The sequence below is a fragment of the Oncorhynchus keta genome, chromosome 27, assembly GCF_023373465.1.
Source record: "Oncorhynchus keta strain PuntledgeMale-10-30-2019 chromosome 27, Oket_V2, whole genome shotgun sequence".
Lineage (NCBI taxonomy): Eukaryota > Metazoa > Chordata > Actinopteri > Salmoniformes > Salmonidae > Oncorhynchus > Oncorhynchus keta.
This window is the reverse complement of record NC_068447.1, coordinates 28493887-28520179: the sequence shown is the minus strand read 5'-3', so window position 1 is coordinate 28520179 and position 26293 is coordinate 28493887. Positions and strand designations below refer to the sequence as shown.

Below are 26293 nucleotides of genomic sequence, written 5' to 3'. Positions count from 1 at the left end.
GGGGAAGGATGGAGGAGAGGATGGGGAAGGATGGAGTAGAGAGGATGGAGGAGAGAGGATGGGGGAAGGATGGAGGAGAGAGGATGGGGGGGGAGGATGGAAGAGAGGATGGGGGAAGGATGGAGGAGAGAGGATGGGGGAAGGATGATGGAGAGAGGATGGGGAGGATAGGGAGAGAGGAGGGGGAAGGATGGAGGAGAGAGGTGGGGGGAAGGATGGTGCAGAGATGATCGGGGAAGGACGGAGGAGAGGATATCGGGGTGGAGGAGAGAGGAAGGATGGAGGAGAGAGGAAGGATGGAGGAGAGAGGAGGGGGGAAGGATGGAGGAGAGAAGAGGGGTGAGAATAGTTGGAAATGCTTACCTACCATATACAGGGTCTTGATGAGCCAATCATTATACTCATTCTAATCATTAATGTACAGTATATGTCAGCATCTGATCAGTCATCAACACCATCATTGTCATTGTCTCCTTGGCAGGATGTGTATGTATCTTCCTCTCAGAATTATTAACAATGTATATAACAACCCCATCATAACTGGTAGTACATAACCAGTCCAGGGGTAAACCCCTACAGAACACTGAGATTAATACAGAACTGAACTTTTCCCAGCTGACAAATACCTGAATAATAACAATGTTATGATTTAAATGATTTATGATTTATTTCAAACACAAAAAGCCTTAGGGGCTTAACCTGCATTACCTACTACTACCTACATAACAACACAGTGTGCAGTATGAGAGGCATTAGCCCAAATCCCTCAACCCCCCTGACAATGGGATAGTGATAAGGCAGATCAAATATGTATAAGGGTGGTGGTGGATGAAATGTGTAGTAGTAGTAGTAGTAAATAGAAGCATTTTATCGCATGGCTAATGTGCGGAGGGCTGCCGTGCAGCGCACGCTGATAGAAGACAGGGGAATGTGGGTCAACCACTGCAGAGCTCGTCACTAGTACAGCCCGGTACAAACAATGATGTGTGGAATGAGGACGGTAGGCACACTCGACTGCAGCATCTGCACAAGGCAGGCTACCTCCAGAAAACAGCTGCAATAGTCCAACAGGTGTGTAGAGGACCTGAGAACAGAAGCAGGGGATGAATGAATGCAGTGGTGGAGGTCTGGTACTACTATGGCTGCACGCATGACCTGATTTTTACCACCAATTACACTGACTAATATAAAAGGATGTGTTTCCCCATGGCTGTCTGTGGTAATCAGCAGGTAGCCTCGTGGTTACAGCGTTGGACTAGTAACCCAAAGGTTAGAAGATCGAAATCCCCAGACAGACAAGGTAAAAAATCTGCCGTTCTGCCCCTGAACAAGGCAGTTAACTCACTGTTCCATCAGGGATGTCATTGAAAATAAAAACTTGTTCTTAACTGACTTGCCTAGTAAAATAAATATCAATCAGTCAGCTGGATTTGATGATTATGGTCAGCAATCAATCAAAAAAATCTAGCATGATTGTGGAAGTGTGCATGACTGTCCTGGTGGACTTTTGATCTTAGATGGCCACCACATAGTAGCCTAGGGAGGCCTATGTATACCATAATAATCATCATTCTAATTCCAAAGAAAGAAAATGTGCTTAAGGTAACCTAGAAGTTGATTGGATAACCCGTTGTCATGGCGCGCCTCTGCACACAGGCCTGTGGGATAATTCAATGAATTATTAAGCTCCCCCACTGAGGCAGTCTCCGTGACGTGTGGCAATGATATTGGATGATAAAATACAATTAGTCAAGCTGTCTTAACCATGTCACTGTAATCATCCCGTGTGTAACGGATGAGCCCCTGAAACCACCTCTGATGTGTTGGGAATTCACTAACCACCTGACCATCATCAGCTGAGGAAACATTGGGTTTCTATTCTGAGATAACACTGACCACCCTAAATCGCTGTTCCTTCAAAGGGTGGTGTTTTGTTGTTTTTGGACAAGAGTGAGGATGAGTTAACAATCTTGCACTTAAGAAGTTGTTGGCTATGTGGCCAATTTGTGTTTGCCCTGATTTTTTAAACTTGAAGTTCAAAACAGTAATTATGCTTGAATATTTTATGCAAATGAATCTAGGTTTTTTTGTTGATCCAATGAAAACAGTAGTTCGGCTCCATCTCTTAAAGCTGCATTCAGCAGTTGAAACAACAACAAAGTGAAATCCCTGCCCCGTTTCAGTACAAATTGAAGGCTGGGGCTGAACAAATGTAACCACTTTCAAATTCACAGACAAAGATATGGTTGCATGTACTGACCATCCAAAAGTATAGTTTTCACCATGAATAGTCCATGTTTTAAACATATAGTGGTGGTTTACAACACTGGAGTAAAACAAGCTTATATTTTGGATTGTCTGTGTGGCTATGACAGTTGAACTAAGCTCATGGGGCATTTCTAAGTTATTTTCTTCAAGAATCAATGAGTACAATATCATTCATTTATACGTAGAACATGTAGGTAGCAACTACAGATTGCCCCTTGAACAGAACCGTTCTTGGAGAGTAGGTTTTTTGTTGTTGTTTTCTTTCACAAATGAGAGCAATCTGAGGGAGGCATTTCTGTAGTTGAAGAAAATCTGGAAAAGATATGCTTACTTTTAGGTAATCGTTCTCTGATCTCAGTTCCTCGATTTCTCTGACAAATTCTTCATGCATGCCATCCACGAACTCTTCCGTCAGGTCGGAGAAAGCTAGGGATGTGCTGGCAGGCACCCGGCTGTCGAACGAGGTGAGAGACCGTTCATCCCCGGGAGATATGCTCCCCCCTACGGTCTCCACTCCCAGGGAGATTCGGTCCTTATCCACTGGGGTCTTGGCGTGATGGTCACCACGACTACCCCTATCCGGTGGCCCATGTCCGCAGTCACTGCTTGGTTTATCGGCATCAAGACCCCCGCCTCGGCTGTTGGATTCGGTGTCACTACTCAGAGCGTCCGTGGATAGTTTATTCTCCTCCGAGGCACAATCCGAGAGCTCGGAACTGCTATCCGTTGACGAACGTTTGCCCGCAGCGCAACCGGAGTCTTTGCTCTGGTCGTCGGAGGCGTTGCTCGCATCGGACACTTTCCTCCGACCACCTTTCATCGATTTACTGCTGCTCTTCTGGGCACTGGCTACCGATACCGTGGATTTTCCCGTCAGTTTTCCTTTCTCAGATTTCGTCTCTTTCCCGCTAACCGGACTACGCCTGGACACCCGGCTGCCTAAATGTATGGATCCTGGTTTAACGCTCAGTGTTGGTGTACCGATTCCTCCACGGATCTTGGTGAGGGACCATCCAGGCACATCCTTGGGTCTGGCGGGTGATGGAGCCCGATTATTTTTTTTCTTTGCGTTGACTTGAATGGGCTGCACTACGGGCTGTTGCTCGAACTGGTGCTGTTGTTGAGGCTTCGCCTGCCCGCTGTCGGCGCTCTCCGTCCCGCTTTCCATTTTGTGCCTGTGTCTCCTTTCCTTCGGCGAGACAAAGTGAGTTGGCGAATTAACATCCGCCTTTGTCTTTGTCATTCATTCCGCTTTGACAACTACAGAAAAACAGAAATGAAACCCCTATCAAAAAAGGCAGAAGAAGTCGAGCTTTTATCTCACAACTGCAAACAAATAAACTGCAGCAATCCCTATTAAACCGGATTTAACAGCGCATAGAGATGCAAACGGCAAATTAGGCTACAATAACATAACACGCTGTAGGCCTAATGATGTTTTATGGTTAATTCCGTTTAGGTTTTGGCACATCTTCTACTCATATTTCACTAACATATGCAACTCTATCTCGCCGAAGTGGTAGAAACAGAGTGGAAGTGTGCTCGCGAGTTTTTTTCTCCGCCCAGCTTAAGCGGTTCTGTCTGTGGCGAATCGCTGTCTGGAAATGCAGCATCACTTAGAGCTCTCTGCTGCCACCCAGACTTGTAGATCGTTTCAAGAAGCACAGGTTAAAAAAACAAACATAAATCGGTAGAGGATGCACAGACCTACTACAAACATAGGCTATATGCTATTAAATTCAGACTTAAACAATATTTGGACAGTATAGGCCGGCTGGTGTAAAGCTTTGCAGGAAATGGATGACACAAATATAATTAATTCAGCCCAAATTTACTGGTAAACAATTAGGCAATGTTTCAAATGAAACCCCTGCCTTTCTTAGCTGGCCAAATCCATCAAATAACACATACACTTCTGCTTATAGAACATGTTTACCAGGGGCGTTTCTAGGATTTCAGGACATTGGCCCAAAGCCAGAGGTGGAATTTCAACAGATAAATGATTCAGTCTGGTGCACTGTGTGATGAACATAGAGATATTAGATCTACTAAGAATATTGTTAAACATGAATTCATGTCAGTGAACTATCCCTTTAAAATAGGTCTTGAAGAAAGTATTGCAGGGGGTATGTTCCCCAAGTGCAGGGGGTTTGAAAATGTTCCTGCTATAACAATTAATTTCTCCAAGTTGCCCCACCTTCACAACAAATCTAAAGGTGGTTGGGGCTGATTAGTTGCAGATACTTATCATCTTACAATACATAGGCAAGATCTTTTGTGTTTATGAGCTATTGAGAGACCCCTTACCATCTCTGCCTAGCAGCTTTCACACAACTATAATGACTAAATAATTGAGGATAACAGTCATTTCAATACAGCATATTCTCGTTTTCATGACTTACAATCAATGACATAGCCTACCTACATGAATGTGGACAAAGATGCATAGCCTCTTGTCATATATTTTCAAACACCCAAGTAAGCATATTAGATTTCAATAAGTAGTTACATCATCAAAATTGGGAAGAAGTGGAATAATAAAATACTAAAAGGAATAACAGTACTGTTCTTACTGACAAGCACACTAATTATCCTATAATATGGTAGTCCATCATAAGGAATGGGACTTGTTCCACTGAAAAACATCAGATAACGTGAAAGAAAGAAATGAAACAGAAAATCTCAAGAAGACAACATGCCATAGCCTAAATCTACCCAGGACTACACCCTAATCAAACTGTCTTTTTCCCCCCACTCTCTCCACTAGGATAAAACGGATACTTTGGGGATTTAAGGTCGCATGACTGAACAAGCTTGTTATTGAACAAATAAGCTAATTATCAGTCCGTGAGTAGACGAGTTTCAAAATGGGCCAGGACGTGGTTTATTTATCAACTGCTTCCCTCAAATTCATAATAGAAAAAAAAACATACACTTCCGTTCAAAAGTTTGGGGTCACTTAGAAATGTAATTGTTTTAGAAAGAAAAGCATATTTTTTTGTCTATTAAAATAACATCAAATTGATCAGAAATGCAGTGTAGACATTGTTAATGTTGTAAATGACTATTGTATCTGGAAATGGCAGATTTGTTATGGAATATCTACATAGGCGTAGAGAGGCTCATTATCAGCAACCACCACTTCTGTGTTCCAATGGCACGTTGTGTTAGCTAATCCAAGTGTATCATTTTAAAAGGCTAATTGATCATTAGAAAACCCGTTTGCAATTATTTTAGCACAGTTGAAAACTGTTGTCAGATTAAATAAGCAATACAACTGGCTTTCTTTTGACTAGTTGAGTATCTGGAGCATCAGCATTTGTGGGTTCGATTACAGGCTCAAAATGGCCAGAAATAAATAACTTTCTTCTGAAACTCATCAGTCTATTCTTATTCTGAGAAATTAAGGCTATTCCATACGAGAAATCGACAAGAAACTGAAGATCTCGTACAATGCTGTGAACTACTCCCTTCACAGAACAGCGCAAACTGGCTCTAACCATAACAGAAAGAGGAGTGGGAGGCCCCGGTGCACACCTGAGCAAGAGGACAAGTACATTAGTGTCTAGTTTGAGAAACAGAAGCCTCACAAGTCCTCAACTGGCAGCTTCATTAAATAGTACTCGTAAAACACCAGTCTCAACGTCAACATTGATGAGGCGACTCCAGAATGCTGGCCTTCTAGGCAGAGTTGCAAAGAAAAAGCCATAACTCAGACTGGCCAATAAAAAGAAAAGATTAAGATGGGAAAAAGAACACAGACACTGGACAGAGGAACTCTGCCTAGAAGGCCAGAATCCCAGAGTCACCTCTTCACTGTTGACGTTGAGACTAGTGTTTTGCAGGTACTATTTAATAAAGCTGCCAGTTGAGGACTTGTGAGGCGTCTCCTTCTCAAACTAGACACTCTAATGTACACTTGTCTTCTTGCTCAGTTGTGCACACACACACACACACACACACACACACACACACACACACACACACACACACACACACACACACACACACACACACACACACACACACACACACACACACACACACACACACAGCACAAAGATCCTGGTTAACCCCTTACAGGGTTATTAACAGCCTCTCCAGGGTCTAATGCAGGCTGATAGGGACCCCAGCTCCTAAAAAGCACATTAATAATAGATTAACACGCTGCAATGGCAATCTTCAAAGACCAATAATGGAATAATATCATAAAGTAAGTCATGAGTAGCTGTGAGCTTCCGCCAGGGATCATGTAACCATGTTACATAAAACCTATCAAAGCGGATTTGCACAGAGATAGTACATGAAAGGCTATCAGCCTTGCAAAACATCCTACTGGAAGAGCCACTATCTATCTATCTATCTATCTATCTATCTATCTATCTATCTATCTATCTATCTATCTATCTATCTATCTATCTATCTATCTATCTATCTATCTATCTATCTGTCTGTCTGTCTGTCTGTCTGTCTGTCTGTCTGTCTGTCTGTCTGTCTGTCTGTCTGTCTGCCTGCCTGTCTGCCTGCCTGCCTGCCTGCCTGCCTGCCTGCCTGCCTGCCTGCCTGCCTGTCTGCCTGTCTGTCTGTCTGTCTGTCTGTCTGTCTGTCTGTCTGAAGATGGGCATTTCTGCAAGATATGCCATCTGCTAGGTTGGGCATAGTGCAAACAAGGCACTTTGTGGTGCCAGGGCTACCATGGCTGCATCCTTGGCAGAGCCAGGATATGGCATGGAGTCACAGACGGCACCGGGGCCCAACGTTTTATTGTTCACAGAGCTGGAACAGGGAGGGAGAGAACCAACACTCACTAAACATGGAGATAGTGCTTAATGATCTTACACCTTTTTCTTTCCCTTCCAGTTGAGATATTTGAAGTCCATCCTCTCTGGATGTACAGGAGACTATTACCCATATAGAAAAACTGCTGTCCAAGCATGTCTTTACCATCAAAATAATCCAGTCATCCTCAACATACGTTTTGAGAACTTGTAATGGCTATTATCTATTAGCAGTGCTATTACATAAGTATGCCAGCATTCTCAGAGACAGATTTAAACCATCATTTAACTGCTGGTGGAATATAAAGTAACATGATTTTTTTTATAGTATGAATAACAAGCATTTCCTTCCTCTGCTTTCATCCCAGAATAACTGTAATAATGATATCAATAGTAGGACCCCCTACTGCTCTGTTGTCCCTCCAGAGGCCTAGATGAACACTGTTTCTGGGGCCCTCTGGCGGTGCACTGCCACTAAGTCTCCATAGTGATGGTTGGGATGCCAACAATGATGATAACTGTATGCTCATCTTTCATCTGGCCTTGTTATTTTTTTCCTCTGCTTGTTGTGTGTTGACCTGGTGAGTGACACAAAGGAATATAAATACTAAAAAGATGACACAAATCACAGCAAATTATATTTACATTAATACAGTATGTGACCTTCGTATGCACAGGAAATCATACATTCGATTTGAGCTGTCTTTTGGTCAAATGGGCAAATAATAATGTTCTCACAACATCTGGATTGCCTTCAATTAACTCTCAAAATAGTTACAGATTTCACTCATTAACAATTTTAATCTAGGGAGACAGCATATCATGAAAACTGAATAGATTTCTGACCAACTGATTGTGGAAGATCAAGAAAATGTCTCACAGTTCTATACCTCCATCTAGTGGGGATATGAGGAACAGCTAGTAAGGACATTGCAGGGGAAAATCAGGGCGTCAGCAAGGAGCAATACGTATGACTACCCCCTGAAACAATGAACATGACTACTCCTTAAAGTAAACAACATATCCTCACTGAAAAATAAGTCTGTGATAAGTAATTTGTGAGAAGCCTATTTGATTACAAAATATTTGACACATCAATTTCAATGTTTCCTACGCTCAAAGCCTTACATTTAACATTTAAGTCATTTAGCAGACGCTCGGTCAATCTAAATTCCAAAATAATAAAATAGTTTAGGACCCATAGTTGTGATATGCCAAGAGATAAAAAATAAAACAAATATTCTCTAAAGCACTTGAACTAAACTAGTCTGTGTCATTCTCCAGCCCTGGTTATCTGTGTAATTACCGTTCATAATGCTGAATGAATAACTCTTTCTCTGAAGCTGGCTCAACAACTTCCCTTGGGTTGCCGTGAACCATCAGAGCGATGCCCCTTCAACAATGGGCATAATTATCCACTCTCTCTGTACATTCTCCCTGTTTTCAGGGGGGTGTGAGTAGACAAACAGGTCTGTGTTTTATTGAAGAGCCCAGAACTGGGCAGTGCTTGAATGGAGAAAACAACTCCCTCACTCATCAAATCATCAGACTTATGCAACGCACGTTGGCCAAGATCCTGTCTGATCAACCCAACATCTCATCTGCTCTCAGCGAATGATCGAAGTTGATTGTTATGCTCTCTCTCCCTCCTCCTCTCGTGTCTCTCTCTTATCTGAAACAAACACACACACACACACACACACACACACACACACACACACACACACACACACACACACACACACACACACACACACACACACACACACACAGTGAGTGCATATTTGTGACAGGGTCACTGCAGGTCATGGCAGCAGCCAGTAGTCATTGCTTTATGATGATCTAAGCAGGTGGGTGTATCAGTCACTGCTGCCTCCCTTATCGATGCGCAGAATAATACATGGCAACCAAACGTATCCCTCGTTATATAATGCACTGCCTCCTGATTACTGCTATAGATCCACTCCCATCCCTCCCAGCTTTATCTTTGGTGCAAGACATGCTGGAAGTAGGTAGACTGGGATTGAAAAATACTCTCCCTGTCAGTTGCTGTATTTGATTGCCTAATGTGTCTACAATTGTCTGTACATGTGATATCATTCACTTTAGAACACAGTTTGACATATTTGTATAGGAGGTGTCTCTACTACAGTCCCATGGTTTTCTCTCATCATCACCAGCATTATCAGTAAAGCATTATCAACTTCAATACAACCAACAATTACCATTCACTGAGCCTTCATGCAGACATGCTTGTGCACCTGACTTTGGCAGTGTCCATGAGAGCAGACAGAATGTGTTGGCTGTTGATGTTGTGTAGTAATGCCAAGTGATTAGGAGATTTCAGATATAAATGATCAAAATGAAAAACAACAAGGTGGTGTGGTAAGAAAATCGACCAAGTATTTTCCATAATCATTAATGATTTCCTCTGTGTTCTGGAAATGGATTGTTGGGTCACATATCACTTTGATAGTAATTCGATATTTTGCCATACACCTTATCCCTGGATAAAACACGTTTTTGTATCCGAATACTGAGTACAGTGTGTAATGTTATTTACAGTAGTAGTACACTCTGTTCTTCTTCCTGCCTGTCAGCATGTGTTTGTGTGGATCAGGCGGTCCATTCACGGATGCCCGATTGGCCGGTTGGCTTGTCATGAGACCGCCCCTGTGGTCAAGCATTTCCGCTTCTGTGTCAATTCACACAGAGCGTTTGGTCACCCTGTCAAATTAAGTCAAGCGTCACCAGGTGTCCCAAATCTTCAGGTACAGTAATTATTTAACACTATATGTGACAGTTCTCTGAGTTTTGTGCATGGAATGAAATGTGAAGAAGCGCAAACTTGTGCTTAATCTTTGTTTTGATGCTAGCTAACAAGCTTTTCTCGACGAGCTCTCGGGACCAGCTAGCTAACTTTCTAGCTGAAGCAAGACATCACTTCCAAGTAAATTCAGTGTTATAAAGGTTGGTGTCGCGTTGATGTAATGTTAGCTCCCTAGCCAGCCAATAGATTTTATAACGTTAACACTTACTAGCTAGTTACTGTAACATAGCTAACGTAGCCAATGTCTCCTTTTAATTTCCTACTATATCTAGTCCCATGCCTAGTTAGCAAGCCAATCTAGCTTTGAGCTATAAAATGCATTTACTTTCACTGCCATCCCTGGCTACTACCGACAGAGACTTGTTCAGTGAATGCAATACATGGGCATAATTTAACAGACACTATCCAGAGCGACTTACATTACAGGAGAAATTAGGGCCTTGATCAAGGGTACATAGACAAAACCGTAGATTCGAAACAGCAACGTTTTTGTTACTGGCCGAACGTTCTTAACCGCTAGGCTACCTGTCGCACTAAAGGTGGGGATCAAATTTGATGTCACATGCACCGAATACAACAGGTGTAGGACCTTACCGTGAAATACTTACAAGCACTTAACCAACAATGCAGGTCAAGAAAAAGTTAATACAATATTTACCAAATAAACTGAAGTAAAAAAAAAAAAACACAACGAGCCAATGTACCGAGATAAATGGTATGTCTGTCTGTGTCAAGGCTGTATCTTTCAAGATGCAGAGAGCTATCTGCTCCATCAGCTAATGTTAGAAGATGTTCTGGCCGCTGTTAACCTCTGTCTGTGCTGGAAATGGGCCACTGTGACACTAGGCAGCTTCATGTTATTTGAAGTACCAGCATCTTGACAGAAATCAAGAAATGGTGAATCGTACAGATGTAGTGTGAATCCCATTTACATGATGCACAATTAGAGTAAAGATTCAACTTTGTTAACAGATAAATCCCCATGGGAATAGCCTGTGTATGGTGACTTTCTGTAATTGCCCAATCAATTAGCAGCATCCATTTCAACCCACGCATCTCTCATACTTACACAATCCTCAGAGGCCTTAGCTGTGTCAGCACTCAACATGACAAATTAGGTTTATGCCTGGAGGTTAGTCATTACCATTGAGGAGTATGGAAAAGTCTGACATGGTTGGTGCTTCAGGTATACAGTTTAAAGCACATCGCTCCTCTTGATGTTTTTGAGTTCCAGGGAGGATGCAGGAGAAGTTTTGGGGGCAGGATCCTCCTAGGTAGTAGTGTGTGTGACTGTTCTCCCAGGTTTCAGGTGACGCTGCATTGTGCTGACTCACTCTCTAGCTCATGCTAAGTGGGTGTGTATCTGCAGACACCTGCAGCAGTGTCTTGCCCTGCCATTGGTTGCCTCATTATCAGTGTCTAAAGGTTTTAAGGTTACATTCCTCAAGGCTTCCCTGAGGGACACCAGGCCGAAACGTAGCAACTTCCTCAATGTTTGTCTTTTATACATTGTCAATGTTGTCACAGGCGTGACGTGTGTTGGTGGTTTTCTTTTGTCAGTTACAGTTCGATTCACAGAGTAGCAGATAAAGCCCCACATTTCCTAGAATGTCCTACACCCGGAGCAATGTAAACCCATGGCCCTGTACCCGACTATTAGCACCTACCTTTAATCAAATACATTTTTATTGGTCACATACACATGTTTATCAGATGTTATTGTGGGTGTAGTGAAAGGCTTGTGTTTCTAGCTCCAACAGTGCAGTAATATCTAACAAGTAAGAGTACAACAATGGAAATAAGTACCAGACTTTATTGTGTGTAATCCTCAATGATTTTATTAATGTGCATGTATGACTTACGTTTTGTGTGCTTGTTTTTAAAAATGGTCGAATTAATGAACTAAACTAAAAGTAATATCTAACCATTTCACAGCAATACACACAAATTGAAAGTAAAGGAAGGGGATTAAGAATATATAAATATTTGGACGAGCAATGTCGGAGCGGCGTAGACTAAAATACAGTAGAATGGAATACAGTAAATACATATGAGATGAGTAGTGCAAAATATGTAAACATTATTGAGGTGATTAGTGCGCCAATTATTAAGTCTGTATATAGATTAGCAGCCTCTAAGGGGCTAGTGATGGCTGTTTTAACAGTCTGATAGCCTTGTGATCGAAGCTGTTTTTCAGTCTCTCAGTCCCAGCTTTGATGCACCTGTACTGACCTCGTCTTCTGGATGATAGCGGGGTGAACAGGCAGTGGCTCGGGTGGTTGTTGTCCTTGATGATCTTTATGTCCTTCCTGTGACATCGGGTGCTGCAGTGGTCCTGGAGGGCAGGTAGTTTGCCCACCGGTAATGCGTTGGACAGACCGCACCACCCTCTGAAGAGCCCTGTGGTTCGGGGGGTGCAGTTGCTGTACCAGGCGGTGATACAGCCCACAGAATGCCCTCAATTTTGCATCTGTAAAAGTCTGAGGATTTTAGGTTCCAAGCCAACTTTCTTCTGCCTCTTGCGGTTGAAGAGGCACTGTTGCGCCTTCTTCACCACACTGTCTGTGTGGGTGTACCACTTCAGTTTGTCAGTGATGTGTACGCCGAGGAACTTGAAGCTTTTCACTTCTCCACTGTGGCCCCGTTTGTGGATAGGTGGGTGTTCCCTCTGCTGTTTCCTGAAGTCCACGATCAGCTTTATTAACTGTTTTTTCTATCCTGTCTCAATATGATTTACTTTTCTACCAGTTGTCCTTTTCCAAGTTTGACTCATCGCTTACACTATAAGTCACTCCCATTCCCAATCATCACCATGTAGATTCATTTTTGTAGACATTCACACTAACCTTTCCACCACTACAGCTGTCATTGGCATTTTATTCAGAGATTTGTGACGAAGGCCTGGCTTTTAAACCTTTCTCTTGATTTCAGTCATTATGCCTAGTCTAGCCTATTGATAGACTGCTTTCTTATTTTAGTCTTTTTACCAGGGGCCTTGTGATGGCTGTTTCAATTCCAATTTGAGGCTGTGATGGTAGAAGTGAACCATCATTCTAAACAGAGTAGACCACTTTCTGCGTTTTGAGTATATGTTTCAAAGGCATTGTTACTAACATGTTGGACAGGTTTAGGGTATGTAATGGGCGATTCATGCCAGCTGGTGCGGAAAGGATTTTTTTGTATCTGATTCTTCTGGCAATCTCACATAACTTCATTGGGAGGAAGGATGTTTGACATGCTTTTTACAAAATGTTTTTAGAAAATAATGAAAGTGTCCATTTTAGGGCCTTTTTAGCCCTAGACCTTATGATCCGTGAACCATACATGATACAGACATCTTTGTCATTAAACTCCAAAATATGGAGTATGTCTATATGCTGAAATACACATTTTGACAAATGTATTCAAAATAGGAATATCACAACTACTCTTTTAGATTTAGTACATTTTAAGACAATGTTTGGAACTAAATACTCTAAGTGCATACAATTTCCAGAGTGGGCTCTGCTAATTTTGATGTTCTGATAAACGTTATGACACCACCAACACAGTGTAATGGTAAATGGATTCCAAGGCAGCTCCCTCTGCTGGTGATTTCCTGAATGTGCAATCCTAAAGTAGGGCTGTGATTGGTCATTGAGCTACAACTTATCATTATAAGTACCAGAGTTCAATGTCTTAAAATAAGCTGAATTAAAAATGATCGTTTTGAGTTATTGATATTAAAGGCCCACCTCAGAGGAAGTTGCCGCGCCGATTTCGAGTAATTCCTGTCGTAGACCAGAAATTCTCATTTAGATTCCACCTCAAACTGACACAGGCTGCTAATAAATACATATTCAGGGTGGAAACATTGTGGTGATTTCCAAGTGTAGCAGAGAAATAACAACAAATAGTGCATTGACTGACAGATGCCCGTGTAACTAGCTAGGATGCTAACCAAAGCCAGCTAATGAAAGTTATGTGAGCACCATTTCAGGTAAGACAGCCATACTGTACTAGCCTACCTGTTGAGATGAATGTCAGCTTAACCATGCCTATATGAGCTGTTGAGAGTTGATAATTCCAGTGAAACCGTGTCGGATTTCAGAAGTCATTAATATTTGGATATGCATACTAGAGGTCGACCGATTAATCGGAATGGCCGATTAATTAGGGCCGATTTCAAGTTTATTACAATCGGAAATCAGTATTTTTGGGTGCCGATTAAAAAAAAATATATATATTTTTATATACTTTTTTTACACCTTTTATTTAATCTTTATTTAACTAGGCACGTCAGTTAAGAACACATTCTTATTTTCAATGACGGCCTAGGAAAGGTGGGTTAACTGCCTCGTTCAGGGGCAGAAAGACATATTTTCACCATGTCAGCTCGGGGGATCCAATCTTGCAACCTTACAGTTAACTAGTCCAGCGCAATAACGACCTGCCTCTCTCGTTGCACTCCACAAGGAGAGACTGCCTGTTACGCAAATGCAGTAAGCCAAGGTAAGTTGCTAGCTAGCATTAAACTTATCTTATGAAAACAATCAATCATAATCACTAGTTAACTACACATGGTTGATGATATTACTAGCTAATATCTAGCGTGTCCTGTGTTGCATATAATCTGACTGAGCGGTGGTAGGCAGAAGCAGGCGTGTAAACATTCATTCAAACAGCACTTTCGTGCGTTTTGCCAGCAGCTCTTCGTTGTGCATCAAGCATTGCGCTGTTTATGACTTCAAACCTATCAACACCCGGGATGAGGCTCGTGTGACCGAAGTGAAATAGCTGGCTAGTTAGCTCGTGCTAATTGCGTTTCAAACTTCACTCGCTCTGAGCCTTGGAGTGGTTGTTCCCCTTGCTCTGCATGGGTAATGCTGCTTCGATGTGGTGGCTGTTGTCGTTGTGTTGCTGGTTCGAGCCCAGGGAGGAGCGAGGAGAGGGACGGAGGCTATACTGTTACACTGGCAATACTAAAGTGCCTATAAGAACATCTAATAGTCAAAGGTTAATGAAATACAAATGGTATAGAGGGAAATAGTCCTATAATAACTACAACCTAAAACTTCTTACCTGGGAATATTGAAGACTCATGTTAAAAGGAACCACCAGCTTTCATATGTTCTCATGTTCTGAGCAAGGAACTGAAACGTTAGCTTTCTAACATAGCACATATTGCACTTTTATGTTCTTCTCCAACACTTTTTTGCATTATTTAAACCAAATTGAACATGTTTCATGATCTACTTGAGGCTAAATTTATTTTATTGATGTATTATATTAAGTTAAAATAAGTGTTAATTCAGTATTGTTGTAGTTTTTTTAATCGGTATCGGCTTTTTTGGTCCTCCAATAATCTGTATCGGCATTGAAAAATCATAATCGGTCGACCTCTAATGCATACAGACATGATCATATACCTATATTCATAGTTCTCTCTGTTATTTCAAATCAAAGTTTATTTGTCACGTGCGCCCAATACAAGTAGACCTTACAGAAAAAAAGTGTGTGTGTGGGTAAGTAAAGAAATAAAACAACAGTAAAAATACATTTGAAAATAAGAGTAGCAAGGCTATAGACAGACACCGGTTAGTCAGGCTTATTGAGGTAGTATGTACATGTAGGTATGGTTAAAGTGACTTTGCATATATGATGAACCGAGAGTAGCAGTAGAGTAAAAAGAGGGGCTGGCGGATGGTGGGACACAATGCAGATGGTTGGGCCAATTGAGGTATTATGTACATGAATGTATAGTTAAAGTGACTGCATTTAAGATAAATGGAGAGAAGCAGCAGCGTAAAAGAGGGGTTGGGGGGGGGGGCACACAATGCAAATAGTCCGGGTAATCATTCGCTTACCCGGACAGGTTCCTTCGCTTAGTGATGAGTTTTGAGGGTACTATGGTGTTGAATGCTGAGCTGTAGTCAATGAACAGGATTCTCACATAGGTGTTCCTTTTGTCCAGGTGGGAAAGGGCAGTGTGGAGTGCAATAGAGAGTACATAATCTGTGGATCTGTTTGGGAGGTATGCAAATTGGAGTGGGTCTAGGGTTCCTGGGATAATGGTGTTGATGTGAGCCATTACCAGCCTTTTAAAGCACTTCATGGCTACAGACGAGAGTGCCACGGGTCTGCATAGAAGTGATTTAGCTGTCTGGTAGGCTCGTGTCACTGGGCAGCTCGCGGCTGTGCTTCCCTTTGTAGTCTGTAATAGCTTGCAAACCCTGCCACATCCGACGAGCGTCGGAGCCGGTGTAGTATGATTCAATCTTAGCCCTGTATTGACGCTTTGCCTGTTTGATGGTTCGTCGCAGGGCATAGCGGGATTTCTTGTAAGCTTCCGGGTTAGTCCCGCACCTTTAGCTCAGTGCGAATGTTGCCTGTAATCTATGGCTTCTGGTTGGGGTATGTAAACACAGTCACTGTGGGGACGATGTCCTCAATGCACTTATTGATAAAGCCAGTGACTGATGTGGTGTACTCCTCAATGTCATCGGAAGAATCCCGGAATACTTTCCAGTCTGTGATAGCAAAACAGTCCTGTAGTTTACCATCTGCTTCATCTGACCATTTTTTAAATAGAGTCACTGGTGCTTCCTTGCTTGTAAGCAGGAATCAGGAGGATAGAGTTGTGGTCGAATTTACCAAATGGAGGGCGAGGGAGAACTTTGTACCCATCTCTGTGTGTGGAGTACAGGTGATCTAGAATTGTTTTTCTCCCTCTGGTTGCACATTTAACATGTTGATAGAGATTTAGTCAAACTGATTTAAGTTTCCCTGCATTAAAGTCTCCGGCCACTAGGAGCACCGCCTCTGGGTGAGTGGTTTCCTGTTTGCTTATTTCCTTATACAGCTGGCTGAGTGAGGTCTTAGTGCCGGCATCTGTCTGTGGTGGTAAATAAACAGCCACGAAAAGTATAGCTGACAACTCTCTAGGCAAGTAGTGTGGCCTGCAATTTATCATAATATACTCTACTTCAGGCGAGCAAAATCTAGAGACATCCTTAGATTTTGTGCACCAGCTGTTGTTTACAAATATGCACAGACCCCTCCCCCCTCTTACCAGAGTGTTCTGTGCTATCCTGCCGGTGCAGCGTGTATCCCTCTAGCTGATTATCCATGTCTTCATTCAGCCATGTTTCTGTGAAACATAGGATATTACAGTTTTTGATGTCCCGTTGCTATGATCATACCTCGGCTAGTTTATTGTCCAATGACTGCACGTTGGCGAGTAATATTGACGGTAACGGCAGCTTTCCTAGTTGCCTTCTGCAGGTCCGGACGAGGTATCCGGCTCTTCTTCCTCTGCGTCGCTTCCTTTTGCAAATAATTGGGATGTCTTTCCTGTGGGGTGTTTGGAGAATATCGTGTGAGTCCTGCTTGCTGTTGTTGAAAAAATCTTTGTCTAATCCGAGGTGAGTGATCGCTGTCCTGATATCTAGAAGCTCTTTGTCTAATCCGAGGTGAGTGATCGCTGTCCTGATATCTAGAAGCTCTTTGTCTAATCCGAGGTGAGTGATCGCTGTCCTGATATCTAGAAGCTCTTTGTCTAATCCGAGGTGAGTGATCGCTGTCCTGATATCTAGAAGCTCTTTGTCTAATCCGAGGTGAGTGATCGCTGTCCTGATATCTAGAAGCTCTTTGTCTAATCCGAGGTGAGTGATCGCTGTCCTGATATCTAGAAGCTCTTTGTCTAATCCGAGGTGAGTGATCGCTGTCCTGATATCTAGAAGCTCTTTGTCTAATCCGAGGTGAGTGATCGCTGTCCTGATATCTAGAAGCTCTTTGTCTAATCCGAGGTGAGTGATCGCTGTCCTGATATCTAGAAGCTCTTTGTCTAATCCGAGGTGAGTGATCGCTGTCCTGATATCTAGAAGCTCTTTGTCCTGATATCTAATCTTTGTCTAATCCGAGGTGAGTGATCGCTGTCCTGATATCTAGAAGCTCTTTGTCTAATCCGAGGTGAGTGATCGCTGTCCTGATATCTAGAAGCTCTTTGTCTAATCCGAGGTGAGTGATCGCTGTCCTGATATCTAGAAGCTCTTTGTCTAATCCGAGGTGAGTGATCGCTGTCCTGATATCTAGAAGCTCTTTGTCTAATCCGAGGTGAGTGATCGCTGTCCTGATATCTAGAAGCTCTTTGTCTAATCCGAGGTGAGTGATCGCTGTCCTGATATCTAGAAGCTCTTTGTCTAATCCGAGGTGAGTGATCGCTGTCCTGATATCTAGAAGCTCTTTGTCTAATCCGAGGTGAGTGATCGCTGTCCTGATATCTAGAAGCTCTTTGTCTAATCCGAGGTGAGTGATCGCTGTCCTGATATCTAGAAGCTCTTTGTCTAATCCGAGGTACGAGGTGAGTGATCGCTGTCCTGATATCTAGAAGCTCTTTGTCTAATGAGTGATATCTAGAAGCTCTTTGTCTAATACGAGGTGAGTGATCGCTGTCCTGATATCTAGAAGCTCTTTGTCTAATACGAGGTGAGTGATCGCTGTCCTGATATCTAGAAGCTCTTTGTCTAATACGAGGTGAGTGATCGCTGTCCTGATATCTAGAAGCTCTTTGTCTAATACGAGGTGAGTGATCGCTGTCCTGATATCTAGAAGCTCTTTGTCTAATACGAGGTGAGTGATCGCTGTCCTGATATCTAGAAGCTCTTTGTCTAATACGAGGTGAGTGATCGCTGTCCTGATATCTAGAAGCTCTTTGTCTAATACGAGGTGAGTGATCGCTGTCCTGATATCTAGAAGCTCTTTGTCTAATCCGAGGTGAGTGATCGCTGTCCTGATATCTAGAAGCTCTTTGTCTAATCCGAGGTGAGTGATCGCTGTCCTGATATATAGAAGCTCTTTGTCTAATCCGAGGTGAGTGATCGCTGTCCTGATATCTAGAAGCTGTTTTCTGCTGTAAGATACAGTTGCAGAAACATTATGTACAAAATCATTTACAAATATTGCGGGGGAAAAACACAATGGCACAATTGGTTAGGAGACCGTAAAACGGAGGCCATCTCCTCCGGCGCCATTATGTCCATGGTAGCTTCATGTTGCTAATGTTTCGTATACTCAGTGCATTATCTAAATTGCAGCCAAGAATCCGCCATAGAAATAGGTAGAATATAAGCTCCGGTAATATGGATGGCCTAACTATTGAACGGTTTGGAGTGTGCGTTGAAGTAATGGAAGGGTTCCATACTGCTACCAAAAGAGTCACCAAACCTGAACTTTGCCGTGGTATAGTTTCGGTATCCATGGCCGAGAAGCCATACACACGCCTAAGATCACCATGCGCAATGCCAAGTGTCGGCTGGAGTGGTGTGAAGCTTGCCACCGTTGGACTCTAGAGCAGTGGAAACACTTTCTCTGGAGTGATGAATCATGCTTCCCCATCTGGCAGTCTGACGGACAAATCTGGTTTTGGCGGATATCAGGAGAACGCTAACTGCCTCAATGCATAGTGCCAACTGTAAAGTCTGGTAAAGGAGGAATAATGGTCTGGGGCTGTTTTTCATGGTTTTGGCTAGGCCCTTTAGTTCCATTGAAGGGAAATATTAACGCTACAGTATACAATTACATTTTAGATGATTCTGTGCTTCCAACTTTGTGGCAGCAGTTTGAGGAAGGCCCTTTCCTGTTTCAGCATGGCAATGCCCCCGTGCACAAAGTGAGGTCCAAACAGAAATGTTTTGAGAATGGTGTGGAAGAACTTGACTGGCCTGCAAAGAGCCCTGACTTCAACTCCATCGAACACCTTTTGGATGAATTGGAACGATTCTGTGAGCCAGGCCTAATCGCCCAACATCAGTGCCCAACCTTTGACTATTGGATGTTCCTATAGGCACTTTAGTATTGCCAGTGTAACAGTATAGCTTCCATCCCCCTCCTCGCTCCTACCTGGGCTTGAACCAGGAACATATTGACAACAGCCAACCTCGAAGCAGCGTTACCCATGCAGAGCAAGGGGAACAAACACTCCAAGTATCAGAGCGAGTGACGTTTGAAACGCTATTAGCGCGCACGCCGCTAACTAGCTAGCCATTTCACATTGGTTACACGAGCCTAATCTCGGGAGTTGAAGTCATAAACAGCTGCTGGCAAACGCATGAAAGTGTTGTTTGAATGAATGCTTACAAGCCTGCTGGTGCCTACCACCGCTCAGTCAGACACACAGAAATACGAGCCTTAGGTCATTAATATGGCCGAACCCGGAAACTATCATCTCGAAAACAAGACGTTTATTCTTTCAGTGAAATACGGAACCGTTCTAACGGGTGGCATCCATAAGTCTAAATATTCCTGTTACATTGCATAACCTTCAATGTTATGTCATAATTACGTAAAACTCTGGCAAATTAGGCGGCCCAAACTGTTGCATATACACTGACTCTGCGTGCAATGAGCGCAAGAGAAGTGACACAATTTCACCTGGTTAGTATCGCATTTATGCTAACCTAGATTTCTTAACTAAATATGCAGGTTTAAAAATATATACTTCTGTGTATTGATTTTAAGAAAGGCATTGATGTTTATGATTAGGTACACATTGGAGCAACGATACGCACCGCATCGATTATATGCAATGCAGGACACGCTAGATAAAATAGTAATATCATCAACCATGTGTAGTTAACTAATGATTATGATTTATTGTTTTTTATAAGATAACTTTAATGCTAACTAGCAATTTACCTTTGCTTACTGCATTCGCGTAACAGGCAGTCTCCTCGTGGAGTGCAATGTAATCAGGTGGTTAGAGCGCTGGACTAGTTAACTGTAAGAGATTGAATCCCCCGAGCTGACAAGGTACAAATCTGTTGTTCTACCCCTGAACGAGGAAATTAACCCACCGTTCCTAGGCCGTCATTGAAATTAAGAATGTGTTAACTGACTTGCCTAGTTAAATAAAGATTAAATAAAGGTGTAAAAAAAAAATTTGAAAAATGGGCCAAATCTCGGTGTCCAAAAATACCGAACTTGAAATCGGCCCTAATTAATCGGCCAGTCCGATTAATTGGTCGACCTCTAATCCAGAGCATCCCAAACATGTTCAATGGGTGACATGTCTGGTGAGTATGCAGGCCATGGAAGAAGTGGGATATTTTCGTCTTCCTGGAATTGTGTACAGATCCTTTGCTTCCATGGGGCCGTGCATCATCATGCTGAAACATGAGGTGATGGCAGCAGATGCATGGCAACGGGCCTTAAGGTCTCGTCATGGTATCTCTGTGTATTCAAATTGCCATCAATAAAATGCAATTGTGTTCATTGTCCGTAGCTTATGCCTGCTAATACAATAACCCACTGCCAAAAATGGAGCACTCTGTTCACAACATTTACATCAGCAAACCGCTCGCCCACACGACGCTATACACTCTGTCTGCCATCTGCCTGGTACAGTTAAACCGGGATTAATCCGTAAAGAGCACACTTCTCCACTGCATTTGCCCACTCAAGTTGGTTGCAACCCCGAACTCTAGTCAGGTCAAGACCCCGGTGAGGACGACGAACACGCAGATGAGCCTGCCTCCCTGAGACGGTTTCTGACAGTTTGTGCAGAAATTTGCGCATGGTTATTACATGGTCTGCATTTGTGAGGCCGGTTGGAAGTAATGCCAAATTCTCTAAAATTACGTTGGAAGCGGCTTATGCTAGAGAAATTATGATTGAATTCGCTGCAACAACTCTGGTCGGCATTCCGGCAGTCAGCATGCCAATTGTTTAGTCCCTCAACTTGAGATATCTGTGGCATTCTGTTGTGACACTACATATTTTTGAGTGGCCTTTTATTGTCCCCAGCACAAGGTGCACCTGTGTAATGATCATGCTGTTTAATCAGCTTCTTGATATGCACTCCTGTCAGTGGGATGGATTATCAATGGAGAAATGCTCACTAACAGGGATATAAACTCATATTGTGCACAACATTTTAGAGAAATAAGCTTTTTGTAGGTATGGAACATTTCTGCAATCTTTTTATTTCAGCTCATGAAACATGGGACCAACACTTTACATGTTACGTTGTATATTTTGATTCCAAAGGTTTCCCCAATTTAACAAGGCCAAGATGTTTTTCCCCGTATCATGCAGCCCTGCATGGCACTGTGTGTAAATGATGAGAAAAGTGCAGGAAATGCAGAAATGAATTAAAATGCTGAAAATCATTATTGTTTGCAGTTGGATTGAACAATAAAAAACATCAGAATAGAGAGAGCCCCATTTTTAAAATCACTTGTATGTGTTGTCACCCTAGGGTCATAAAGTATCATAAAAAATATTTCAAACTTATATTATTCAAAGACAAATACTGTCATACCGCCCAACAATGTCACATGTGGGGATATGATATTTTGGCCATATCACCCAGCCCTACTACCGCTGGTGATCTTGGTCAGTCATATGACTGGATCTATCAAATTAGTGATGGCTTGGGGTTCTTAAGTCCTTGTACTGATCTGACCATAGATTGTATTAGGTATGCTGGTTAGGCTACATCAATAGATCTGTGAATGGGTCTGTTCTTTGTCATTACCTGGATCCCTAATCCCATTTTGTGATTCACCATTGCATAAAATAGAAACATTTAAACGGTTGTATTACATACATTATGCATAATATAATTGTTTTCATTAGTTTTGGAACTGTTAAAATGTTATGTTGGACTGGAACGTTGCCACCATGTGCTTAATAACAATAGTGTTTCCGTGCATTTTTTTCCCCTTTTTTGTTTTTTACGCTCACGCTAGCTTTACACACACACACATGCGCACGCACACACACACTCTCCAGGCTTTGTGTTCTCTCTTAATGGGGCTCCTGGGTGTGTTGGTCCCATGTGTTATTTTGCTCTCAGCTAACCCCTAAGAAGCCACTCTGCTTGCCAAACGGGAGTCTATTCAATTTTCTCAGGTCGTTGCTGTAGCTACCATTCCTCAAAGTCCATGTCCTCACAGGCACACAGAGGTATGTGTGTTTGTGTGTGTCAAATTTCACTGTGTGTTTGTGTGTGTCTGTGCCTCTCGCATGGTGACAGCTCTCCATGGCTGAGGCTCTCTTCCCTTTCTCTCTCTCTCGTCTCTGACTTCCGCTGGTTTTGGATGTTGTTTACCAACCACACAGGACCGTACTAGGAGCAGCATAGAGAATTTGAATGGCATAATGGGTTGGCAATGGCTCTGTCCCCATTATTACTGTCTGTCTGAGGCTACAGCTGTTATCTGTCTGATGGGTTGCTACTCTCATTAGTCTGTCAAGTGTTCTTCCCACGTCCTTTAAGGAATCAGTTATCTGAATTTGTCAGTTAGGTTGTGTTGCTCTTGTTTGTTTAAGTGACAATTTTGCTCATGGCAGTCAAGGCTTCGGATGTGTGTATTGTAGTTACACCTGTCGTGTCCGAAGGAAAGCGATCGGTTGGACCTTTGTTGATCATATGACAGTTTGAACCTTCTATTTGTGTCCCATTTAGGTAAATGATGGTTAGGCCTATTTGTTCTCATGACTGTTTGTTACGGAGCAACACCCTGGCAGTTGTTTGCTGTAGAGCTCAATCTCTCTGTAAATGCCATGTCTGTAGGTCTCTCTGTTTCACTCTCTATGTATTGAGCTATCTTTTGTTTGAGCACCTCCATTGCACTTTGTCCTCACCTGTGAGTATTGTTTTTGGTTATGGTGTTTGTTTGTTTGCTGGTGGGAAAAGGGGGACCAAGACAAGTCGCCCACGGGCATACACTACCCGTAGGTAAACTTTGTTAAATACCCTACAGGACCACCCACTGTATTTTTGGTTAGTTAGTTAGCTGTTGTTGAAATAGGGTAGCTAGCTTAGGGGTGTTTTTGAATACTTATTATTTCTTTCCTTGGGTCCAGCTCAGCCCCTTTTCCTGCTCCCCCCATTACCATGTGTTTTCCAATAAACCCTGAGTTTGATGGTAGATTTCAGTTGTCGTGGTTATTTCGTTCACACTTTTACTTTGTCACTATTAGAATTTGTATGAATTATGTACCATCCCCCCTAGACTGTCGGGCCAAAAGGGATTCGTAACACTGTTAATAAGATATTTGGGCTGCCAACTGTATGAAATGTTCAATCAGTAATATGGCCAAACGAATGTAGAGTAACAACAGTTGAGTTGTGTGTAAGTTACCTTAAGAAACCCCTACCTTAAGAAAACTCCTCCCCTGTTCACCCAGTCTCTAGCTACCAGACTGACTGTAGCGTTATCCTCTGGGTCATACTGTGCTCTTTTTCATCGCACTAAATAGACTTATGATTGAGCGAGTAGTTAGTGTGTGATAACATATTGTTTACCTATGATGCATATGGCATGATATGGTGCCATGTCTCTAACACTTATGTAATCCTTAATGAGAGGTCGATGGAGTGAGTGTGACCTGAGAGATGCTAACGGCCAACCAGATGGCTCACACGGGGAACGGGGGGAGAGCAAGGTCTCATATGTTCAGATATGAGTAGGTCTCTACTGTTGTCTGTTCCTGATGCCTCTGTCTGCTGATGGACTTAGAGTTACGGCAACAGCCTAGGGAACTTTCAAAGGCCAAGGATGGGGTCAGCAGTGGGAGGTCATAGTTGCTCCTCAAGCATTTTATCTAATTATTGGTCAATGTCTGCTATAGGCCTACTTCAACTCTCCTCACCCCTTAGTTCCTGCATAGATAGACAAAACCATAATCATCGATTCATTTGACACATGATGAATGCATTAAAGTGTCATAAGTTGCCTAAACACTTTCTTGTGTGAGGTGACTAGTGTTGAAGAAACGTCTACTTTTTCGATCCTAGAATATGAAAAACTTTTGGTACTTCTGTCAAATGTCTGGCGTCTACTGATTGAGCGTACCGTTCCTACTCGCCTTAGTCATTGCCGGCTCTAGCCTGTCCTGAGGAACCACTGCACTCACTGGGAGTATGGGCTGTATGCTACACAGAACTTAACACACTTAAATAATGCACGTACAATTTCTTATAACTGTCCATTACAGGCTACAAGTCTTCACATTGCAAGAAGATACCAATAACTTCCAGCTTTGTGGGCTAACTTTCCGTGCTAGCTTACAACTGAAGCTAACATCAATTCACTACCCGAGTACCGTGTTTGTCATAATATGCAAACCATAATGCAAAATATTGCTCATTTCAAATCTGATTGTCCCAAAAAACATTAGTCATTCACTTTGTCTCCCCCGCCTCACATCTCTCCCAGTCAAGATCATCTTTGCTCAAGCCTTGAATGGTCTGTGTGTGAATGACATATTGGGTCTTAAAGAGACAGCGCACACTTTTATAAAAGAAGAGATTGCTTCATCTATGCAAATGTTGTGGATCAGTGGTGACTCGGCTAATTAATGCTCCAGATAATTTACTGATTAATTACTGGAATAATTCATTGATCTGATTTTTGTTTGATTCATTTGGTTATCCTATCCAAATCTGAGGCACCATTTTTAAGGTTTCAATATAGAGAAACCCTTGACTGAAATCTATCACTTGTTCTCATTAACTGTTATAATGTTAGTAACATCAACAATATACAGGGCATTCAGAAAGTATTAAGACCCCTTGACTTGTTCCACATTTTTACCTTACAGCCTTATTTTAAAATGGATTAAATAAAAAGTTTTCCTTATCAATCTACACACAATATCCCATAATGACAAAGCAAAAGCAGCTTTTTGGAAATTTTTGCAAATGTCAAAAAAAAAATAAACATACCTTATTTACATAAGTATTCAGACCCTTTGCTATGGGACTTGAAATTGAGCTCAGGTGCATCCTGTTTCCATTGGTCATCCATGAGATGTTTCTACAACTTGATTGGAGTCCACATGTGATAAATTCAATTGATTGGACATGATTTGGAAAGGCACACTCCTGTCTATATAAGGTCCCACAGTTGACAGTGCATGTCAGAGCAGCAATCAAGCCTTGAGGTTGAAAGAATTTTCCATGGAGCTCCAAGACAGGATTGTGACGAGGCACAGATCTGAGGAAGGGTACCAATACATTTCCGCAGCATTGAAGGTCCCCAAGAACACAGTGGCCTCCATTCTTAAATGGAAGATGTTTGGAACCACCAATGCTCTTGCTAGAGCTGGCCTCCCGGCCAAACTGAGCAATCAGGGGAGAAGGGCCTTGGTCAGGAACCATACCTACTGTGAAGCATGGTGGGGCCAGCATCATGTTGTGGGGCTGTTTTTCAACGGCATGCACTGGGAGACTAGTCAGGATTGAGGGAAAGATGAACAGAGCAAAGTACAGAGAGATCCTTGATGAAAACCTGCCCCAGACTAACTTTTCTCTTTTTGTCCTTAGTCTTTACTTACCCAGTACCAGTAACGCCTCAAACACATTCACTGGTGAACTTTGGACTGTACCACGATCGCTAAGCGAGGAGGAGAACTGTTGGTGAGTAAGCCC

General features: G+C 42.5%; 2 protein-coding genes across 10 annotated transcripts in view; one reads left to right on the top strand and one right to left on the bottom strand.

Annotated features, from left to right (window-relative positions):
* LOC118359714 (protein SOGA1-like) overlaps positions 1-11190 on the bottom strand; it is a 90537-nt gene extending 79347 nt beyond the window's left edge. For 3 of the 6 annotated variants that reach the window (XM_052482079.1, XM_052482082.1, XM_052482081.1), the window contains exon 1: positions 2600-5791. In XM_052482079.1, coding sequence (XP_052338039.1) covers positions 2600-3511 — 912 coding nt within the window. In that variant the 5' untranslated portion in view covers positions 3512-5791. Of the gene's footprint in view, positions 1-2599; positions 5793-11020 lie in introns of those variants that run through there. The other 3 variants (XM_052482084.1, XM_052482083.1, XM_052482080.1) reach the window with 3 other exon arrangements.
* The window catches only part of LOC118359715 (oxysterol-binding protein-related protein 2-like), a 39312-nt gene continuing 22676 nt past the window's right edge, over positions 9658-26293 (top strand). For 2 of the 4 annotated variants that reach the window (XM_035738356.2, XM_035738357.2), the window contains exons 1-2: positions 9752-9817; positions 26189-26281. The gene's annotated coding sequence lies outside the window, so the exon portion shown is untranslated. Of the gene's footprint in view, positions 9818-26188; positions 26282-26293 lie in introns of all 4 variants that reach the window. The other 2 variants (XM_035738362.2, XM_035738353.2) reach the window with 1 other exon arrangement.